The sequence below is a fragment of the Chinchilla lanigera genome, unplaced genomic scaffold (genome assembly GCF_000276665.1).
Source record: "Chinchilla lanigera isolate Chin_1 unplaced genomic scaffold, ChiLan1.0 scaffold00004, whole genome shotgun sequence".
In the NCBI taxonomy this organism is placed as follows: Eukaryota; Metazoa; Chordata; class Mammalia; order Rodentia; family Chinchillidae; genus Chinchilla; species Chinchilla lanigera.
Window position 1 is genome coordinate 4,847,032 of NW_004955405.1, and position 19,139 is coordinate 4,866,170.

At 39.0% G+C, this 19,139-nt stretch overlaps 1 protein-coding gene across 1 annotated transcript in view; it reads left to right on the plus strand.

Moving 5' to 3' along the window:
* The window catches only part of LOC102014736 (SWI/SNF-related matrix-associated actin-dependent regulator of chromatin subfamily A containing DEAD/H box 1), a gene marked incomplete in the record, with an annotated part of 81,568 nt that overhangs the window by 13,612 nt on the left and 48,817 nt on the right, over positions 1-19,139 (plus strand). Inside the window, 3 exon segments of the mRNA XM_013517354.1 lie at positions 2,411-2,585; positions 16,311-16,479; positions 17,921-17,987. Of these exon segments, the coding sequence (XP_013372808.1) occupies positions 2,411-2,585; positions 16,311-16,479; positions 17,921-17,987 (411 nt within the window).

The following is a 19,139-nucleotide window of genomic DNA, read 5'->3' on the forward strand; positions in this document are numbered from 1 at the left end:
ATATGAAATCTACCTGCCTGCCTGATCTTTTCCCTAAGAAGATACAAGGGCGAAACAGTGGTTTTTCTGGCAGAAAGGAGCATAATTTTGGGACTTACCCTTTGGAGAGAGGAGTATAAAACTACCATCCTGCTTTGCCCAGACAGATAATACCAAATTTGTAGTTTCCCAGGGCTGCTGTAACAAAGTCCCACAGACTGGGTGACTTAAACAGCAAAAATTAATTCCCCTCCCAGTTCTAGAGACAAGAAGGCCAAGATCAATGTCGCGGCATGTTTGCTTTCTTCTCTGGTCGCTCTCTGCCTGTGAGGTGGCCCGCTCCCTGTCATTGAGAGTCTTGTCTCCCCCTTTACCAGGGATGGGGTCTAGAGCCTTCCTACTGAGCTACATCTTCAGCCTAGTTTTTGTTTTGAGACAAGGCCTCCCTAAATACATTACCCAGGCTGTAATCCTCCTGAATCAGCTTCCCAGAGGGCTGAGATTATAGGTGTGCCACTTTACAAGGACCGTACTCTCAGGGCCCATCCTCAAGGCCTTATTCTAACGTAACCACTTCTCCACTCACAGAGAATAGGACACCCTCCCCCACCTCACCCTGACCACACGTACCACCGGCCTCATTTAACTTTAATTACCTCTTTGAAGGTTCTGTGTTCCTAGTGCCTGGGATTTCACAATGGGAAGCAGAGGATAGAGAACTCAACCGTTAGTACCAATGTGTGCATAAGAACTAATGTTTATATGATGTTGGCTACTGGCAATTCCTAACCCAAGCTCTTTTGCTTACAAGGGGTGATCAAAATATATAGTGAATGTTTAAATTTTAAAATATGACTGGAAGACTCATTGCCATTAACTGCCCCCAAGATATTCCCTCTTGCTTTGAACACATTACATTGTTCTTACCACTTTCAGCATAGTTCTGGGAATCCTCTTTCATGAGTATCTTTAGGAGGTATGATTCAAAAATGGCAATGGATGCTACAGCTGGATGCGGTCCAAGAAAGAGATAGACTGGTGAAAACGTTACACTCTGTCCTCATCAGTCTTACTCTCTGGATCTGCACCATGGGTTTCTGGCTCTTCCTCAAAGTCAAAAGGCCATGAAAGGTCTAGGCAACCTTCCAATTAAAGACACTTACAAAAGGACTTCAGAACTGCTTCAGAAAGTAGCAAGAAAGATGAGATAAGTGTGCTCCAAGCATGAGGGAGTATTTGAGGTGTATTACTGGTATTGTGTTTTCGACTGTACTACATTTCCTGTCATTTAACCATTTACCACATTTTTGATCACATGGCCACTGGCTAGCATGGGTTTTTGCTTTAGTAGAAATGGAAGGAAAAACAAAAGCATAACTTTCCAGAAAAAATCTTTAACTGGAAAGTAGGGAAGGGCTCCAGTTCCGGCCGTAGAGGAGGACACTTGACACGAGTTCAGACTGGCCCACATGCATTATCTCATTCCCAGGTCAGTTCTGAGTTGGGGGCTGGGAGACGGTTCTGTTCTCAGGAGAAGATCGTGGCTGTCTCCATCAGTGCAGTCCCACCTGCCCTGGAATCCAGGTGATCACAAGTTTAGGGCAGTCTGTGGCTGGAGAGTTCTGGATGTAGCCAAATGTCCTATAAAACTCTTATGGTCCTCGATTTTGAAGAGGGATGAGATCCTGTAAATTGTGGTTTACTCAACCTGGACAGACACTTCCTGTGTATGATGGCTGTACCCCTATGCAGAGCTGAAGAGAGATTTGAGCAAGATTTACAGTAACAGAGGTTATTGGTTAAGCTTTGTTCTGCTCCTAGTTACCAGTACTGGGCATCTGTAGACGGAGGGAAGAGTTGTGGTCCATAGCAAAACTGACCTCTGAATCTCTGCTGCTCAGAAGGAAACAAAATCACACTTGTATTAAATGAGTGGTATGTAAGGGCCCAGCATGTTGGCTGTTCCCACCCCTGTGGTGAGTCCCTGACTGTTATGACCGCATCAACACATGTATATCGTTTAATTTATGGTTTTATTAGTTGTGATTATGTGTATCTGTATTTTACAGATGAGGATATAGAGGTTTGGAGCGATCAAGAAAAGAGATGAAGAGATAAGATTAGAGTCAAGTCTTCTGGACTTTGATGTCCATGGTGTGTCAAGTGTGAGCAGAGTTCTAGGAAATAAAAGCATAGAAAGAAAAAGATTAGAATATAAAACACAAGTCTATTTTGTAATTTCTATTAAGGCCTTACCTATGAAACAAAGTCATTTAGTACCACCCTTGGTTGACTTTTTTTTTAAAAAGTGGTAGGAATTTTTTCTTTTAGAAGGGAAGCAGTAAATGGAATCATACATGATTGTAATCATTAAAAACAAATTTGATTCTTTTTGTTTAGTTGTTCAAAATGCCTTTTTTTTCTTTTACAGAAGATTCTAGTGTTCCAGAAACTCCAGATAATGAAAAAGCAAGTATATCATGTTTCAAGAATGAAAAAGGAATACAGTATATTGATTTGTCTTCTGATAGTGACGATGTTGTTTCCCCAAATTGCTCCAGTACAGTTCAAGAGAAAAATTTCAACAAAGACACCGTGATTATCGTGTAAGTGACACAATAGAATCATTAAATCTGCCTTGTAGGAGATTTTTGAAGGAAAAGATACTTAATTTGAAATATTTTGGTAACTTCCCTTTCCTTTGACCTTTGTCAAGTGCAGCTTGGTTATTTTTCCTCTTAACTTGTAGACATGGAGGTACAGGATGTGCTTGTATTTCTTAGAAAACAGTAATTTTCAATAAAAGGCTTAGTGAGAACAAGTGCTCACTATTTCTAACCCTCCATACATAGGAAATTTATTTAAACTAGTACCTTTGGTCATCTATAACTGCTATAGAATTTTTTTTTTTTTTTTTTTTTTTAAAGAGTAAAAGAAGGACAACATAGCAATAGGGGGATTCACCAAATTATAGACAAAGTGACAGGACATTATCAATAGTTGTTATTTTACCTATTGGTATCTTTAAGATAGTTTCTCAGGAAAACAAATAGACAAATAATAGTGAGTTACAGACAGAAATGGCAGGAAATTATCAATGGTTGTTGTACTATACCCTGGTTTCTCCCAAGTGGTCTCTGGGGAAAACAGTTAGAGCTATACATGAGTGATCAATCAAATAATCATTGACTATTCTCAGTGGTTGTTGCAAACACATAGTAACATACATCCCTTTACGAAATAGCATAGTAACAATACAAACGTTACAGTTATGGACAGATTGGTAGGAAATCATCAATGGCTGCTGCATTACATATTGGCATCCTCAAAGTGGTTTTTCAGGAAAACAAAGATATGGAAGAAAGATCCAACAAGTAGTTACAGCCCGAAGGTTGCAAAAAATAGCAGGCTACCTCCTCATCAGTGACTCCCCTCACTGAGGTATGATGGCTGGAGGGAAGGCCAGGGCTGAAAAGAAGGACTGAGAGATCAGCACTAGTGTCCAGCCACGGGCTGTCCACTTTTTCCTCTATATTCATAATTTCCCGGGTCCCCTCCTTCTCCATAAAGGCAGTTCTACAGAATCTGAATATTGGGCACCCATGTAATCCATGAAGTCTCGTTGCAGACCTCTCTGGAGTACCACTTGCTCCTCCACTGCAGGCTGTAGAGTTAGGGGAAGAATGGCCTCCAGGGGGTCTCCCCGGGTATTGCGCAAGGTCTTCCTGGTTTCTGGCACCCCGGTGGCTCTTACGTCCCTAGTCAGCTCGACCTCTGAGTTGTCGGGCATCGGTGCTCTCGGGTTCTCCAAGTCCTTGTTCATCAGCTGCTCCTCTGCTGACTCTGGACCTTTCTGACTCTCAAGGACAGGGCGAAGAGCGACCCACATGTGGCATGTTTCCCTAGAGGTTTCTCCATGTCAGGATGGTTCGCACACGTCTCAGTCAGGCCTATTGTGTTGGTGCTTCTCTGTAGCATGGCGGTTCTCCACCGTGCAGCATCAGCCGGCCCAAGGGCTGGTGTGTGTCTCCGCACTGCTTCCCGTGCCTGCTGCCTGCCTTTCCTGGCTGCAACCGCACAGCTGCCCAGGGTGGGGCGCCCCAGCATGATTTGTTCTTAAGTCCCTGCATTGAATCATCTTAACATATTTATTGGGTGCATTCTATGAGTTAGAAACTGTTTTATGATTAAGGATACAGCAGTGAGTAAACTCCAAACCTTTGTCCTTATATTCTACTCAGAAAAATAAATAAAACTTAAAGCATGTCAGAGAATAGCTATCACGGGCGAGAAGCAAGAGCTTCAGGACAATGACGTGGTTTCTGAAGAACAGGGTTGAAAGGCTTCATTGAGGCAGTGCTGCTGGAGTACCTCAGTGCAGTGAGTGGGTTTGTGATGTTTGAAGTCCAGGTTGTACATCCACATGTGGTAGACCGGGGAATATGGGTTTCAGTTTTCAAGCTTTATGGTTATAAGAAATCACAAGAACTCTAATGTAATTGGAGAAGAGAGGATCTGTTGGTTGAAATAACTGAGGTCCAAGGAACTATGGATTTTAGAATTATAGAAGGTCATAAGAAGGAAGAGCCATTGAGGTAAGAGTCCAAAGATCATATGATATTCTAGAAGCTAAGCAGAAAAGGTACTGCGGGATGGACTGAGAAGTCAGACAGTAAGATGGAAACTTCCTCTTAAACTAAATTTTTTTATCCCAAAGCTGTGGTAAGCGTGCTTCATCCTGAAATTTACTCTGAAATAGAAAATAGTGAAGATCTTACTTACATGGTTAATCCTGAGGATGGTGTATAGTTTCTTTCCCACACTGTTTTTTACTTTTTATTTAGTGAGGAAATTTTCAATTTACAGACATGTTATAAAAGTAGTATAAATAGTTCCCCACAGTGATTTCAAGAGTCATTCATTGTTATAATTTCTCTACATTTATCTTCTTCATAAAGAACAATTACTGCTAAACATTTTGCCTGCAGTGTTTTGTGTTTATTTTCAGAGAACAAAGTCATTAATTCATTTATATATTAGTATTTCAAATTCAGAACACCAGTGACATTGGTACACCTTTTACTAGTTTTTCTAGTAGTGTGCTTTATAGCTTTGCTACCTGAAGTACAAATTTATAAAGAATATGCCCTAGAAATGATGATCAAGATACTGATTAATTCTTAGCTGAACTAAGCCATTTTCCTAAAAACATGCTTTGTTTACCATTTACTGTAAGTTGCTTCCATTGAGATGGACACATGAACATGGAGTTGGAGGGCTAGTGGTCAGTCCTCAGACCTTGTCATGGTAGTATTCCATAGTATTGCCCCAGTATTGCGCATTGGCTATAGTTTATCGTTCCTCTTTAGTCACATTAAATTTGAAACAGTTTCTCAGGAGTTGTTTTGTGTGTTGGGTTATTTCTCACTATATTCACTTTGATACTCAAGGCAGTTTTTCTTAAAGTGGTGAGTTTAGGTTTATCTAATGTTTCTTCATGATTAAATTTAGGTCACATGGAAGGAGTACATATAAATGATTTTATGTCCTCACTATATCATGTTAGGAGGCAACTGATACTCATTTGTCCTGTTATTGGTAGAGTGAGGTTTGACCAATCTGTTTTCAATGGGCCCAGCTGGATTTTTCCTGTAAAGTTGCCATTTTCCCCTTTCTGATGATTAAGCAGTTGCTGGAGAGGTACATAGAGACTGGGTAGTAATCTATTTCTTTTCACTCTGTAGTTTTAACATCTATTGATTCTTGTCCTCTGTTTTGACAGTGTTAGTTGTAGAGCAGTGACATTGACTGATATTCTAGAACTTAATGCTTTTATTATTTGATATTGTACTGTGAAGAAGTTTCTCCTTTCTCTTGATTTATCCATTGATGTTTTATAGAACAGAAATATTGCCATGGAATCGTAGGTATTTATTCAGTAATCTGTTACTGTCATTCATTTTGAGGCAGACTGCTCAGTTTTGGCAGGGCCCTTTCTGGCAGGCTGTCTAGTGTGTATCTCTTTGAGAAATTCCTCTCATTTTTCTTGAGCCTTGCTATTCAAGCCCAAGAAATTCCAGATTTACACTCACCGTAGCCCAGGCCTGAAATGAGAACAAGCTGTTTCTCCAGGTTGCTCTGGTTTCTGGACAATGGTATTTTTAAATCTGGGGACTAGGTGTATTCTTTCTTGGCACATGGGTGTTGTGTCCCCCTCCCCTTCAAAAAACTATAGTATTTGAAATATTAACAGGCTTCAAGAAAATCAAAACTCCACAAAGGAGCCAGGCATGGTGGCACACACTTGTAATACCCACTATGTGGGAGGCTGAGTCAGGAGATCACAGGAAAACCACAAGTTTAAAAGGAGCCTAGCAACTTAGCAAGACCTTATCTCAAACTGAAAAAGAAAAGGTGCTGGGATGTAGCCAAGTGCTTCCTGGTTCAGTCTAAAAAAGAAAAGGTGCTGGTGTGCAGCCCAACACCCGCTAGGTTCAACCTCTAGTCCCCCACCCACCCCAGGAATGAAAGGAAAAGGAACTCCAGGAGAGCAGTGCTCTTGCTCACTCTCTCTCCTGTCCCTTCATTCGGAGTATGCTTCTTGTTACACTTTGGTTTTCTTTCAGGAATCGTTTTTCTTCTTGATTCTTACAGAAAAGATGGCATACCGCATATGGACAGTGAGCCCCTTTATCCACAGCAGGGTTTGCTTGAAAACTGGATCATCCTAATCTTAGGACCACATGTACCTTAGATCCATTCCTGTGATAGAGCAGGATTTGTCAGTTAGGAACAATAAGATGAACAACAAGAACTAATCATTCCTAATTGATACAGTTACGCTTTAGTACTTGACTGCTTTGCAACTCCTTGAATTTGGTACTCAGCCCAGTAATTTTTAAAATTAATTTTATTGGTACATTTTATATTTACATCATGATCACACTCATTAAAGGAAGTTTGTATTTATGCATAATATTTCTTTTCTGTTTTCCCCATCCTCCCTCCACTCTTCAACCCATCTTCCCCTCCTTATGTATCAAAACCTTCTTTCCATTTTCTTCCTTCTATTCTTTTTTTCTTTTTCCTTCCTCCCCCCCCCACCCTGTTCCCCTTCCCATTTGAATACTTTCTTCCTGTTTCCTAGTACCTGTCATACATTTTGGTCTTTATTTACCCTTTCAGTTTCTCACACCAGAGAAAAAAATGTGATATTTAGACACATGTGCCCAATTTATTTCACTTAAGAATATAGAGTGTCCCTCTGCACTGGTTCCCCTTTCTTTTGAAAAGTTTCCTCATACTTCACAATACCTTTTATGCACTTTGGTACTTATTTACACATTCAGTATATCATACCAGAGAAATGATGTGATATTTATATATGTGTGTCCGATTTATTTCACTTGAGTATGATCTCAAGGTGCATCCATTTACAGAAATGTCTCAAGTTTATCCTTTTTGGAGATGAGTAGTACATCATTGTATAAAAAAAACCCACATCTTTTTTTATCCATTCCTTGGTCGATGGGCATTTCTGTTGTTTCCAAGATTTAACTATTACAAACCGCTGTTATAAACATGGATGCGCATGTATCTCTGTGGTATGATGTTGTTAATTCTTCTGGGAGGATACCCAAAAAGGGGAATAGCTGGTTCAAATGGGACCTCTAGTCCTAATTTTTTGAGGAATCTCCACACTGATTTCCACAATGGTTGCACCAGTCTACATGCCCCTCAACAGTGGAGATGGGCTTCCCCCCCCCCACAACCCTGCTGGCATTTGTTATTGGTTGATTTCTTGATAATAGCCATTCTTTCTGGAGTGAGATGGAATCTCACCATTATTTTAATTTGCGTTTCTCAAATGACCAGTGATGTTGAACATTTTTTCATATATTTATTTGCTATTGGTATTTCTTCCTCAGAGAAATGGGTGTTCATGTGAGGTGCCCATTTTTGGATTGGGTCTTTAAGGTTGAAGGGTCTAATTTTCTTCTGTTCTTTATATATTCTAGATATTAGTCCTTTGTCTGAGGGACAACTGGTTAAAATTTTTTCCCATTCCATGGGTTGTCTTCACTCTACTGGTAATTTCTTTTGCTGTGCAAAATCTTTTTAATAGGTTGAGATCCCAATTGTTGATTCTATGTAGTATTTCCTGTGCAGTTGGGATTTTGTTCATGAAATCTGTCTTCAAGAGTTCTACATATTCTCTCTTCCAGCAGGTTTAGTATTTCTCTGTTATTTCATTTTATTTTATTTATTTATTTTTGTCTTTTTGAGATAAGAGTCTTGCTACACGGTTCAGGCTGGCCTTGAGCTCACTTTGTAGCCCAGGCTGGTCTCGAACTCACAACAATCCTCCTGCCTCAGCCTCCCGAGTGCTGGGATTACAGGTGTGCGACACCACACCTGGCCCTAATGTTTCTGTTTTAGTATTTAGATTTTTGATCCATTTTGATTGTAGTTTAGTATATGGTGATAGACATGGATCTAGTTTTAATCTTTGGTATATGGACAGCCAGTTTTTCCAGCACTATTTAAAGGGGCTATCTTTCTTCCAGTGAATGTACTTGGCCCCATTGTCAAAGATAAGGTGGCTGAACGTGTTTGGTATTGTTTCTGCATGCTCTGATCCATTCCACTGATCCTCAGGTCTTCTTTTTTTTTGTCAGTACCATGCTGTTTTTATCACAGTAGCTTTGTTGTATATAATTTGTTTCTTTTTTTTTTTTTCTTTCTTTTTTGAGACAGAATTTCACTATGTAGTTCTAGCTGGCCTGGACTCGCTATGTAGCTGGGCTGGCCTTGAATTCACAGGGATCCCCCTGCCTCAGTCTTTCAAGTGCTGGGATTACACATATGTGCCACCATGCCCAGCTTGTAGCATAATTTCAGGTTAGGGATTGTTGCCCCCTGCCTTTCATTTGTTGCCTGGGGTTGTTTTGGTTATTCTGGGTCTCTTCTCATTCCACATGAATTTTAGGAGTGTTTTCTCTTGTTCTGTGAAGTATGCTAGTGGTATTTTGATTGGGATTGCATTAAATCTGTGTAACAATTTTGGGAGTATGGCCATGTTCACTATGTTGGTTCTTCCCACCCATGAGCAAGGGGTAACATTCCATTTTCTAATATCCTCTTTCATGTCCTTTTTCAGAGTACTCTAATTTTCAATATATAGATCTTTTACTTCCTTTGGTAGATTGATTTCTAGATACTTCATTTTTGTCAATGCCGATTGCACTTTTGTTAGTGTACAGAAATGCTATTGATTTTTGAGTGTGGACTTCGTGTCCAGCTATCCTACTTAATTGGGTTATTAACTACAAAATTTTTGGTGAAGTTTTTGGGGTCTTTTATGTAAAGTATCATGCCATCTGCAAATAATGAAAATTTAATTCTTCCTCACATGTCTTTTAGTTCTTTTATTTCTTTTTCTTGTCTAATTTCTCTGGTTAATGTTTCCAGAATGATATTGAATAAGAATGGTAATAGTGGACATCTTTGTCTTGTTCCTGATTTTAGAGCAAAAGCTTTCAGGTTTTGGGCATTTAGTATGATGTTGACTCTTGCTTTCTCATAGATGGTCTTCATCAGACTGAGATAAAGATCCTCTATTCCAGAGTTCTGTAGGATTTTTATCATGAATGGGTGTTGGGCTTTGTCAAATACTTTTTCTGCATCTACTGAGATGATCATGTGGTTTTTGTCTTTGGCTCTGTTAATATGGTGTATAACATTTAGTGATTTGTGTAAGTTGAAACATCCCTGGAATGAATCCCACTTGGTCATGGTGTATAATCTTTGATGATTTGCAGTATCTGTTTGCCAGTGTCTTATTGAGGATTTTTGCATCCATGTTCATTAGGGAGATTGGCCTGTAGTTGTTTTTTTTGGTTTATCTTTCTTTTGTTTGGTATCAGAGTAATACTTCCAGGAATGACTTTGGGAGTATTGCTTCCCTTTCAGTTCCATTAAAGAGTTTCATCAGTAGTGGCATTAGATTTTCTCTAAATTTATTGTAGAATTCAGGTGTGAATTCATCAGGCCCTGGGCTTTTCTTTGTTGCTAAGTTTTTAATTAACATTTTCAATTTCATTGAGTGATGTTGTGTTATTTGGAATTTTTATACCTTACTGATTTCATTGTTGGCAGTTTGTATGTGTCTAGGAATCTGTCCATTTGTTCTGTTTTCTCCATCTTATTAGAGTACAAGTTCTTGAAGTAAGTATTAGTGGTCTTCTGTATTTTTGCAGGATCTGTTGTGATTGTACCCTTTTCATTACGTTTTGATAAGGTTGGCTAAGAGTTTATCAATTATATTTAATCTTTCAAAGAGCCGCCCCTTTGATTCATCGATTCTTTGTATTGTTTTCTTGGTCTCCATTGTATTAATTTCTGCTCGTTATAATTTTCTCCCTTATACAAGTTTTGGGTTTGTTTTTTTCTTTTTCTAGAAGTTCGAGACTCAACATTAGGTTGTTTACTTGAGCTCATTCTATTTTTCCAATGTGAGAGTGCACTGCTGTAAATTTCCTTCTCAGGACTGCTTTCATTGCATCCTGTAAGTTTCTATATGAGAATTATCATTTAACTGTAGGTACTATTTAATTTCTTCTTTCATTTTATCTGAGCCCCACTGGTTGTTCAGGGGAGTGTCATTTAATTTTCAGATGTTTTTATTCTTTTTGTGGTTTCTGTTGCCGTAGATTTCCATTTTTTTTGCACTATGGTCAGATAATATGTGTGGGATAATTTCAGTTCTTTTTGCATTTACTTAATCATGTTCTATGGGCTAGTATGTGGTCTGTTTTGGAGACCATCGCATGTGTAGCTGTGTATTCTCGTGCTGTGGGGTGGAACACTGTAGACAGCTACTAAGTCCATTGTTTACAGGTTTGGTTTAGTTCTGATACTTCTTTGATGGTTTTTTTGTCCAGTTGATCTGTCTGTTTGTGACAGTGGGGTATTAAGTTCCCCCATTACACTGTGTCAGTGCTTATTTGATTTTCCATGTCCATTAATATTTGTTTTATTTAGTTGGGTGCACAGGAATTTGGTTCATATATGTTTATGATTGTTATCTCTACTCTTCTTGGAGTTTTTTCTTATCAAGTATATAGTGACCTTCTTTACCTCTTTCGGTCAATTTTGACTTCAAGTTCACATTGTCTGCAAATAGCATAGTTACCCCTACTTTGTTCTCAGTTCCTATCCCATGAGTTATTTTTTTCTGTCCTTTGACTTTCAGTCTGAATTTCTGTTCAAATGAAATGTGTTTCTTGTATGTAGCATATTGTTAGGCCTTGTTTCTTGATCCATTCTGCGAGTCTGTCTCTTCTGATTGGTGAATTGAGACTGTCTACATTGATGGTTATAACATATGCATTGGCTTGGTATTATTTTCCTGCTGATGGTTCAGTGTCTTTCTCCTCTGTTTAATTGCTTGCTCTGTCTGGTAGCTTCTTTCTGTCGATACTCTTGGAAATGTGGGCTTTGTTTTTTCTTTCTAGAATATCTTCCAGAATAGTTGGTAGAGCTGGTTTAGTGGTCATAAATTTCTTTATTTCTTTGTTATGGAAGTACCTTTATTTCTCCATTGATTTTTGAAAGATAGTTTTGCAGTTGCCTCAGTCTGGGTTGGAGGTTGTTTTCTTTTAGAGCTTGAGATACTTCACTGCAAACTCTCCTTGACTTGAGGGTTTGTGTTGAGAAGTGTGCTGTGATTCTAGTGGGTTTACTTTATAGTGATTTGTTTCTTTTCTCTGACTGCTTTTAATATTCTGTTCTCATGCTGTATTTCTGGAATCTTGATTATTGTATGCCTTGGTTTAGATTTATTTTGGTCATAGCTACTTGGAGTTCTGTATGCCTCACTTACTATAGGTCAAATTCTTTATCCATGTTTTGAAAGTTTTCTGCCATTACTTCTGTGAAGAGGGTTTTTGGGGCATTTGTACTTTCTCCAGCTTTTTCATTTACTCCAGTCAGTCTTGCATTCTCCTGTGCTTCATCTTGCAGCTATTAGATTGATTTTTCATGGTCCCTTGCTATTTTTAAGATATTTTTCTTTTCATGGTGGCTAACTGCAATTCTGCCTTCCAGATCTGATATTCTCTCTTTACCTTTGTTCAATCTATTGCATATACTTTTAATGGAATTTTTAATTTTGTGGTTGTCTGTCTGGATCTGTTTCATAGCTTCCATTTCTTTCCTATGTTGGTCATTCTTCATGGTTTCCATCCTTTTTAACAGTCTACTCTAGATTGTTTGGCTTCTCATTCATTTTGATCATCATTTTTTTTAACCTGGGGTATTATTTTATCTATAGTCATATCATTTGTTTTTTCACCTCTGCTGTTACCATTTCAGAAACATCCAGTATGTGGCTTTTGAGTTCCTCTATTTCATTGTACTGTGGACTTGACCTGGATGGGCTGGAGGTCTGGGGTTCCATTTTGGTTTTGTGCCTTGTCACTTTCTTTGTTGGTGCTTATAGATTTCTTTAGGTAGATAGCTTTATCCCTTGTATTGAGGTTTTTCTTAGGAAATACCTGTTGCTTGGAGATGTCTTGTAGGTGTGGGTGGTCTACCCCAAGAACCTACCTTCCCAGTTTCTTTTTTTTCCTTTTTTGTTTTGTTTTCTTTCCTTTTTTTTTTTCTTTGTCTTTCTGAGACAGGGTCTCACTATGTAGCTCAGACTGGTCTTGAACTCACTTTATAGCCCAGGCTGTCCTCAAACTCTTGGTGATCCTCCTGCCTCAGCCTTCCAAAGTCTGGAATTATAGGCATGTGCCACAATGCTTGGCCCCAGTTTATTAAGGTTGAGAAGTAGGTATTTATTTGGCTCAGGACCCCATCCTTTGGTATTGGACTGTGGTGATGGTTATTACCCCAGATAATCACAGTGTTGTCATATGAGGGAGAAAAGATGATTATAACATGTGTGACATCCTGGCTAAGGTAGTACAGTTAGCAATAACAATATCAACAAGTGCTGCCAACAGGCAACTGACAAACTGTAGTAACTATTATTTTGGTACCTTTAACCATAGGAGCAAGCTCTACAGTTATATGGCAAAATCCTACATACACTGGAAGCTTGTATGCAGTGAGTTTCCCCTTGGTAGATTGATTTTACCTTGTTTGGTATTTAAGAGGGGTAGGGGAAAAAACAGATAAATGAGGAGAAATATAGTAGGAGCAAGGGTGTTTGGCTAAGGATGTTCACACAAGTTTTGGGAGGCTGGAGAAGAGTGCAGAAGAGAAAGAATAAGAGAGAAAGCACAAGAATTTTGATGCAAACCAGAAAGAGAAGAATGCTCATTCACATGAAAGTATCATAAAATCAAGAGAGACAGTTGAGGGAAGAGAGAAAGAATAAATCTAATTAGGAAAAGAACCAAAAACAAACCAAAACACAACCCCGCCCCTGAAAAAATTTAAAAACCAGCCCCAATCATCCTGAAAAACAAAAACCAATTAGAGAAAAAAGGGAAATACTAAAATTCCTCTGGTGTCCACCATTCTGTAGTAGTGTCCAAGCCAGATCCCAGAAATGTGATGTGTACCCCACCAACTTTGCAGTAGGGTTTCTGCTGTGTGAGGGGTTGATCTTGGCCTCTGGATGTGGGGGCTGGGACTGCTCTTCAGCTGACCACATCAGGATGGCTACTCTCCTCTACCGAGTTTGTCTGTATGGCGCTCTTGTGGGTGTTGGGCCGTGGCACTCTCAGGTAGGGAGAGCCCGAGGTTTTGTCCAGATCCATGTACAGTTGGCTCCTTCTAGACCTTGCCCAGCTTCCTCTGCTGCACACCACCAGCTCCGCTTACCCACTGGTCACTGGGTTGGGGACTGCCCTGTTCTGCCACGTGACAAGGCTGTTTGCCTGTGTGGGCCACTGTGTCAGGGCCGCTGTGCAGGTCCCAGACGAGAAGGGCGTTTCTGGTCCTCTGTATTGAAGACTAAGAGTGGCTTTTGGCAGCCACCTGAACAGAGCCTGGTTGGACCCAGCTCTTACCTCTCAGCAGATTTCCCCTAGCCTGCTTCCCAGCTGCCAGCAGTCCACTGTGACTGGATGGCTCTTCCCTTAGTGCAGTCCAGGGCTTTGGCAGTAAAGCGACCCGGGCCTGTTCTGCTGCTCAGGTTTGCCCTCACACCTTAGGAGCGAAACAGCGGCCCCTCCCTCCCATTTCTGTTCCACAGCACTGTGTGTCAGCTCACTCACCAACTGCTGGCTTCGTTGGGCCCTTTGAGATACAGTGTCCTGGCGGTGGCCACAGCACACTTCCTGCTCACAGCACATTCGTTAATGCAGAAATTTTGTCCCAGTTCTCATCATGCAAGGTAGAACTTGTCAGGGTGGTTGGGTTCGTGAGCAGCCGCCCATTGTAGGCAAAACCATTTGTTCAGTACTTGTTTTTGGTACTCATCACATCTCCAGGAACCGGTTAACAAATACCAGAATACCACTGTGTTCAGATTTCATGTACCTCGTAGCTGGGTTTGCAGATACCTTGTGGCTGGGTTTTCAAACAGATACTAGGACTGAACTCTTAAATCTAGAATGGTTTATTTCCCACCCCTCTTTCTTACGGCTTCAACGTATTAAAGAGGTGAAGTCTTTTCTGACAGAAAATAGTTTTTTGTTGTTTTCTAATAAATGTTACTGGTTTTATTCCTCTGTTGTGTTTTTTGTGAACTGTGAGTTAAATCTCAGGCATAGGATTTATGGACAGTATGAATACCACCTCAGCAAAGTGCATGAATTATTCTTTTCTGAATGGGTGTCGTTCTCATCACAGTAAAAATCATTATAGCCGGAAGAGTAAAGACCTTTGAAAATGTATCCAGGGAAGAAATTATGAGAATTTTGGCCTGAATACCTTCAGTATGAGGTATGAAAACAAGCAGCAGGGAAAATAGTGAGGTAGAATGAAAATTCGGAGTTGAATGCATTAAGAATGAGAAGTCTGGTTATGATACTCGATAGGAGGAATATGGAATTGTCTTCCAACATTTCAATGACAGGAATAGTGATAAAGGAAGAGATTTATTTAAGTGTTTAGAGCAGTTTCTCAGAACAGAAATCAAGACATCAACATTTTTTAAAATACGTACTTCAGTGTCATACCTAGAATCACAACACTTAGGAGGCTGGGGCAGGAAGATCACTGAATCACCATTAGCTCGAGACCAACCTGGCCTACATGTTAAGTTTAGGGCTGGCCTGAACAACATAGCAAGATCTTATCCCCTCCCCCGAAAGAAAATCCCTAATCCTTGGGAATATGCTTTTCAGTGCTTTTAGCTGATTCTTACGCATCATTGGTCCCATAAGAACTGACTTGGCTGGCCATAGAGAAGTCACAGAATTACAGTGTTTGGGTCTGTGCTTAAGAGAGCCGCCCCGTTACCCAACAGAGTCACCATTTGCTGATGGTAGAAATACGCTGAGGTATACTCCCACGTTGTTAACTTGCTGTAGTGTTACTTTTCTACCCAATTCTTACAGTCTAGAGTGCTTGCCATGTTAAGAAACCAAAATTTCAAACAGATTTTTAGGGGCGAGGGGTAAATGAGTAAAATTGGACTCTCAGTTGTCCAACCTATAAAGTGAAATGGAATAGATTAAAATTAGTTGTTGGAGAAGAAACTCTCTTATGAAATAAGCACTGTTTGCTGAGGCAGTGTTTTGTCCTGGCAGAGATACTTAAATTAAATGAGACAGTTCTGATGCTAACTCTCATCTCTTAATGTCTGCATAAGCCCTGGAAATCTTCCTTTGTTCCTCCTTCCTTCCCTCCCTCCCTTTGTGGTACTGGGGAATGAACCAAGGGCCTTCACACTGAAAACCCACATTCCCACATGTTTTTGTATTTTTAACTTTGAAACAGGGTCTCATAAAATTGCTATGTTGCCCAGGCTGGAGGATCCTCCTGTCTCAGCCTCCCAAAGTTGTAGGGTTATAAACATATGCCACTGTGCCTGGTTTAGGGTCTCTAATTTCTCAGGAGCAGAAAGACAACATTATTTAACATGCAGCGCATTGGCTAAAGAAAATAATTCCTGGTAGTTCCCTTTTTTCATCTTTTCCATCCCAGCCCAAATAATTTGAGATTTTCTTCAAGGTAGGCTAACTTTGATAATGGGAATTTTACACACATAACTATTTTGGAATGTAAAGGTCTTTTATCTGACAGATACAGATTTCATTGAATGTAGAAAAGATGCAAATGTTCTGTATCGTGTGTACATATAGACAGTATAATTTTAAAAATTAGCAATGTATGAAAAATGTTTTTTTCTGCTCCAAAAATGTTTTTAGTTCTGAGCCATCTGAAGATGAAGAGTCACAGGGCCTTCCGACCATGTCACGAAGAAATGAGGGTATTTCAGAATTGGAAGCCCTTTCAGAATTGGAAGATCTTAAAGATGCTAAACTTCAGACCTTGAAGGAACTTTTTCCACAAAGAAGTGATGCTGATTTACTTAAGGTTGTACCATTTATAATAATTAGTTGTAGCTGTACTGATGATAAAAGTCTCTCTTGAATCCTTCCTATAGGTATTTGTGGATAGCCATTTTTCTAAAGATATATGTTTGAAGGTAATTATTTTATGTAGGAAAGGTAAAGGCCTGAAATTTATTTTGTGGGAGTCATAGCTTATTAATAGGGAAGGTTACACTTGTAAATAATAAAATAATCTTAATCTTCCAAGCCTACCTAGGTTGGGAGGTTTTCTTGTGTTTGAGTACTTCCACAATGGGATTCCTTCTACCGGAAACACTTATGTAAGCTCCCCATACTTGATAGTTTCTGTCTTATTCATCAGTATCTGACACTGTAGAAATTTAACATTCACTTCAAAGTGGAGCACTCTTCCAGAGTAATTTATATTTCAAGTGATTCCCTCAGTTCAAGAGAAAGGCGACATGTATAAATTACTATACACATTTTTAGACACTTGTTAAGGAGCTCTAGAAGTGATAAAATACAAATTTAGCTCTAGGCTTGGTAAGAATATGCTTTGACTATTTTGAAAATGAAGAGGGCCTTAGAAAATATCAGAGGTTCCAAAACCAGGAAAAAGGAGTGTAGAAGAAAGTATTCTCATATTTGACTTGTGGCTGATTTAATATAAAAACAGCTTATTAAAAGTAAAGGCTAGAGATGTAGCTCAGTTGTAGAGTATTTGTCTGTCACACACAGGTTCCTGTGTTAATCCCTAGCATCCCTTCCCCAATAGGATCAAAACTAACGGGAAAAATGTGGGATATTTAGTTTCTTCTGAAATCTAAAATGTTACCAAACAGTGTAAAAACAGTATTTTAAAACTATTAGGTAAATATTATATGCATTATATTTTTGGGGAGCTTCAGGCCATTCAAAAATAAAGTAAAAATCAGCAGTCTTTCATTCATCTTAAGAAGAACTAGATTTTTCAAAGACCAGGATTCTGCCTTTTTATTCTAAAAATAGCAAAAGTGTATAACTGTCCATCACGCTTCCTCTCTCAGGCCTTCTCTCTATGTCTCTTCCATCTCCCTGTCCTTTTTCTTTCCTGTTCTCTCTCCACCTCTGCCCACATAATGCCTGAAACAGAAATGGGAAGTTTTTACGGTTTCAGAGAAAAGCCTTAGACCTAAAATACCAAAAGCTGGAATATAGTATATTTACTGTATGTTTTAATTATTCTTTATTGTGATGAAGAGTAAATTTTATGCATTTTAAGATATACTTAGATAAGTCCAGACTTTTTCAATAAACCAGATTTTGTGAAAATTTATCATAAGACTTCCAGAACTTACACCATAACACAAGCATATACTCCACTCTGTATGACATTTAATGTACTTGTCTTAAATATTTCAGTAACTTCGTGAAATTATTCCTTCAGCATTATTTTTTAAATATGTCTTTTCTTTTTCTGTTAGTTGATTGAGTCAACAACCACTATGGATGGAGCCATTGCTGCCGCCTTGCTGATGTTTGGTGATGCAGGTATTCCTCGGCTGCATTTAAGTCATTTGGGTTACTAGTTACATAATAATAATACCTTATTAATGGTCCTTTGCAGTTTACCTAGCACTGTCGTGAATTCTTACAAGAACCCGTGAGGTATTAATAGCTTCAGTTTTTTAGATGAAGAAACTGAAGCTGTAGAAGGGTAAGTAACTTCACCGAGGTCATACAGCTACTTGGGAACCAAACTTGTAGTTTAGTATTTTTTTTGCCTCCCCCAAGAAAGAGAGGGACCAACTTCTCATTGGTAATCCTCTTTGTTTTCTAGGATCAAATCCCATAACAGTGAAATTTTGGAAGGTGTCTCTTGTTCACTTTTAGATATCTTTTCTAATTGCACTGTGGTTTTATTTACAGGTCTACAAACCTGAGTCAGTAGGAACTAATGTTTTGTGGAAAGTCCTTGCTGGTAATCAGCATTCCTTCAATGAGTAAATATTTATGCCATGTTTCAGGCTTCTGATAAGAAAATAAATGCATTTGAAGGAGCTTGCAATACAGAAAAAAAAAAATCTCTCAAGTTTTTAGCATATGCTATCTTGACTTTTTTTGTTAATTCACACATATCCCCCCCAAAAAAATCACCTGTAATCCTAGTACTGAAAAGCATTTAAAGTAAGTAATGAAAATAACCGTATACTCCATTGATTCTTTTTTCCTGTGTTCATACACACTTACAGCGCACATATCCACAAGGGTGTAAAACCTAAGTCACTAATTCATCATGGGCATTTTGTCAGTGCAGTTAGGTATTTGATTATTTTAAATAATTTTATGACAGTTCTCTGTGACTACTCAAAGGGTTAGTTTATTAACTTTTCTTCTTACCACTTGTTTCTATTGTTTGTTTGTTTTTTTGTTTTGTATTTTTCCAGTACCTGAAATGGAACTCATGACCTTGCTCTTGCCAGGCAGGTGCTGTGCTGCTGAGCTAAATCCCCAGCCCTTGTTTCCATTATTAACTCTTTCTACAAAAATCTTTATTTCTGTAGGCTAAATTTTAAGTTCCTCAGAATATATACATTTTTACTTGTTATATGTACTTCTGTTTTTTGTTCATGGTTGTACCAGTTTATGCTTTCATTAACTGTGTATGATGCATACCCCTTTCCCTACCTGTATTTTTCTACT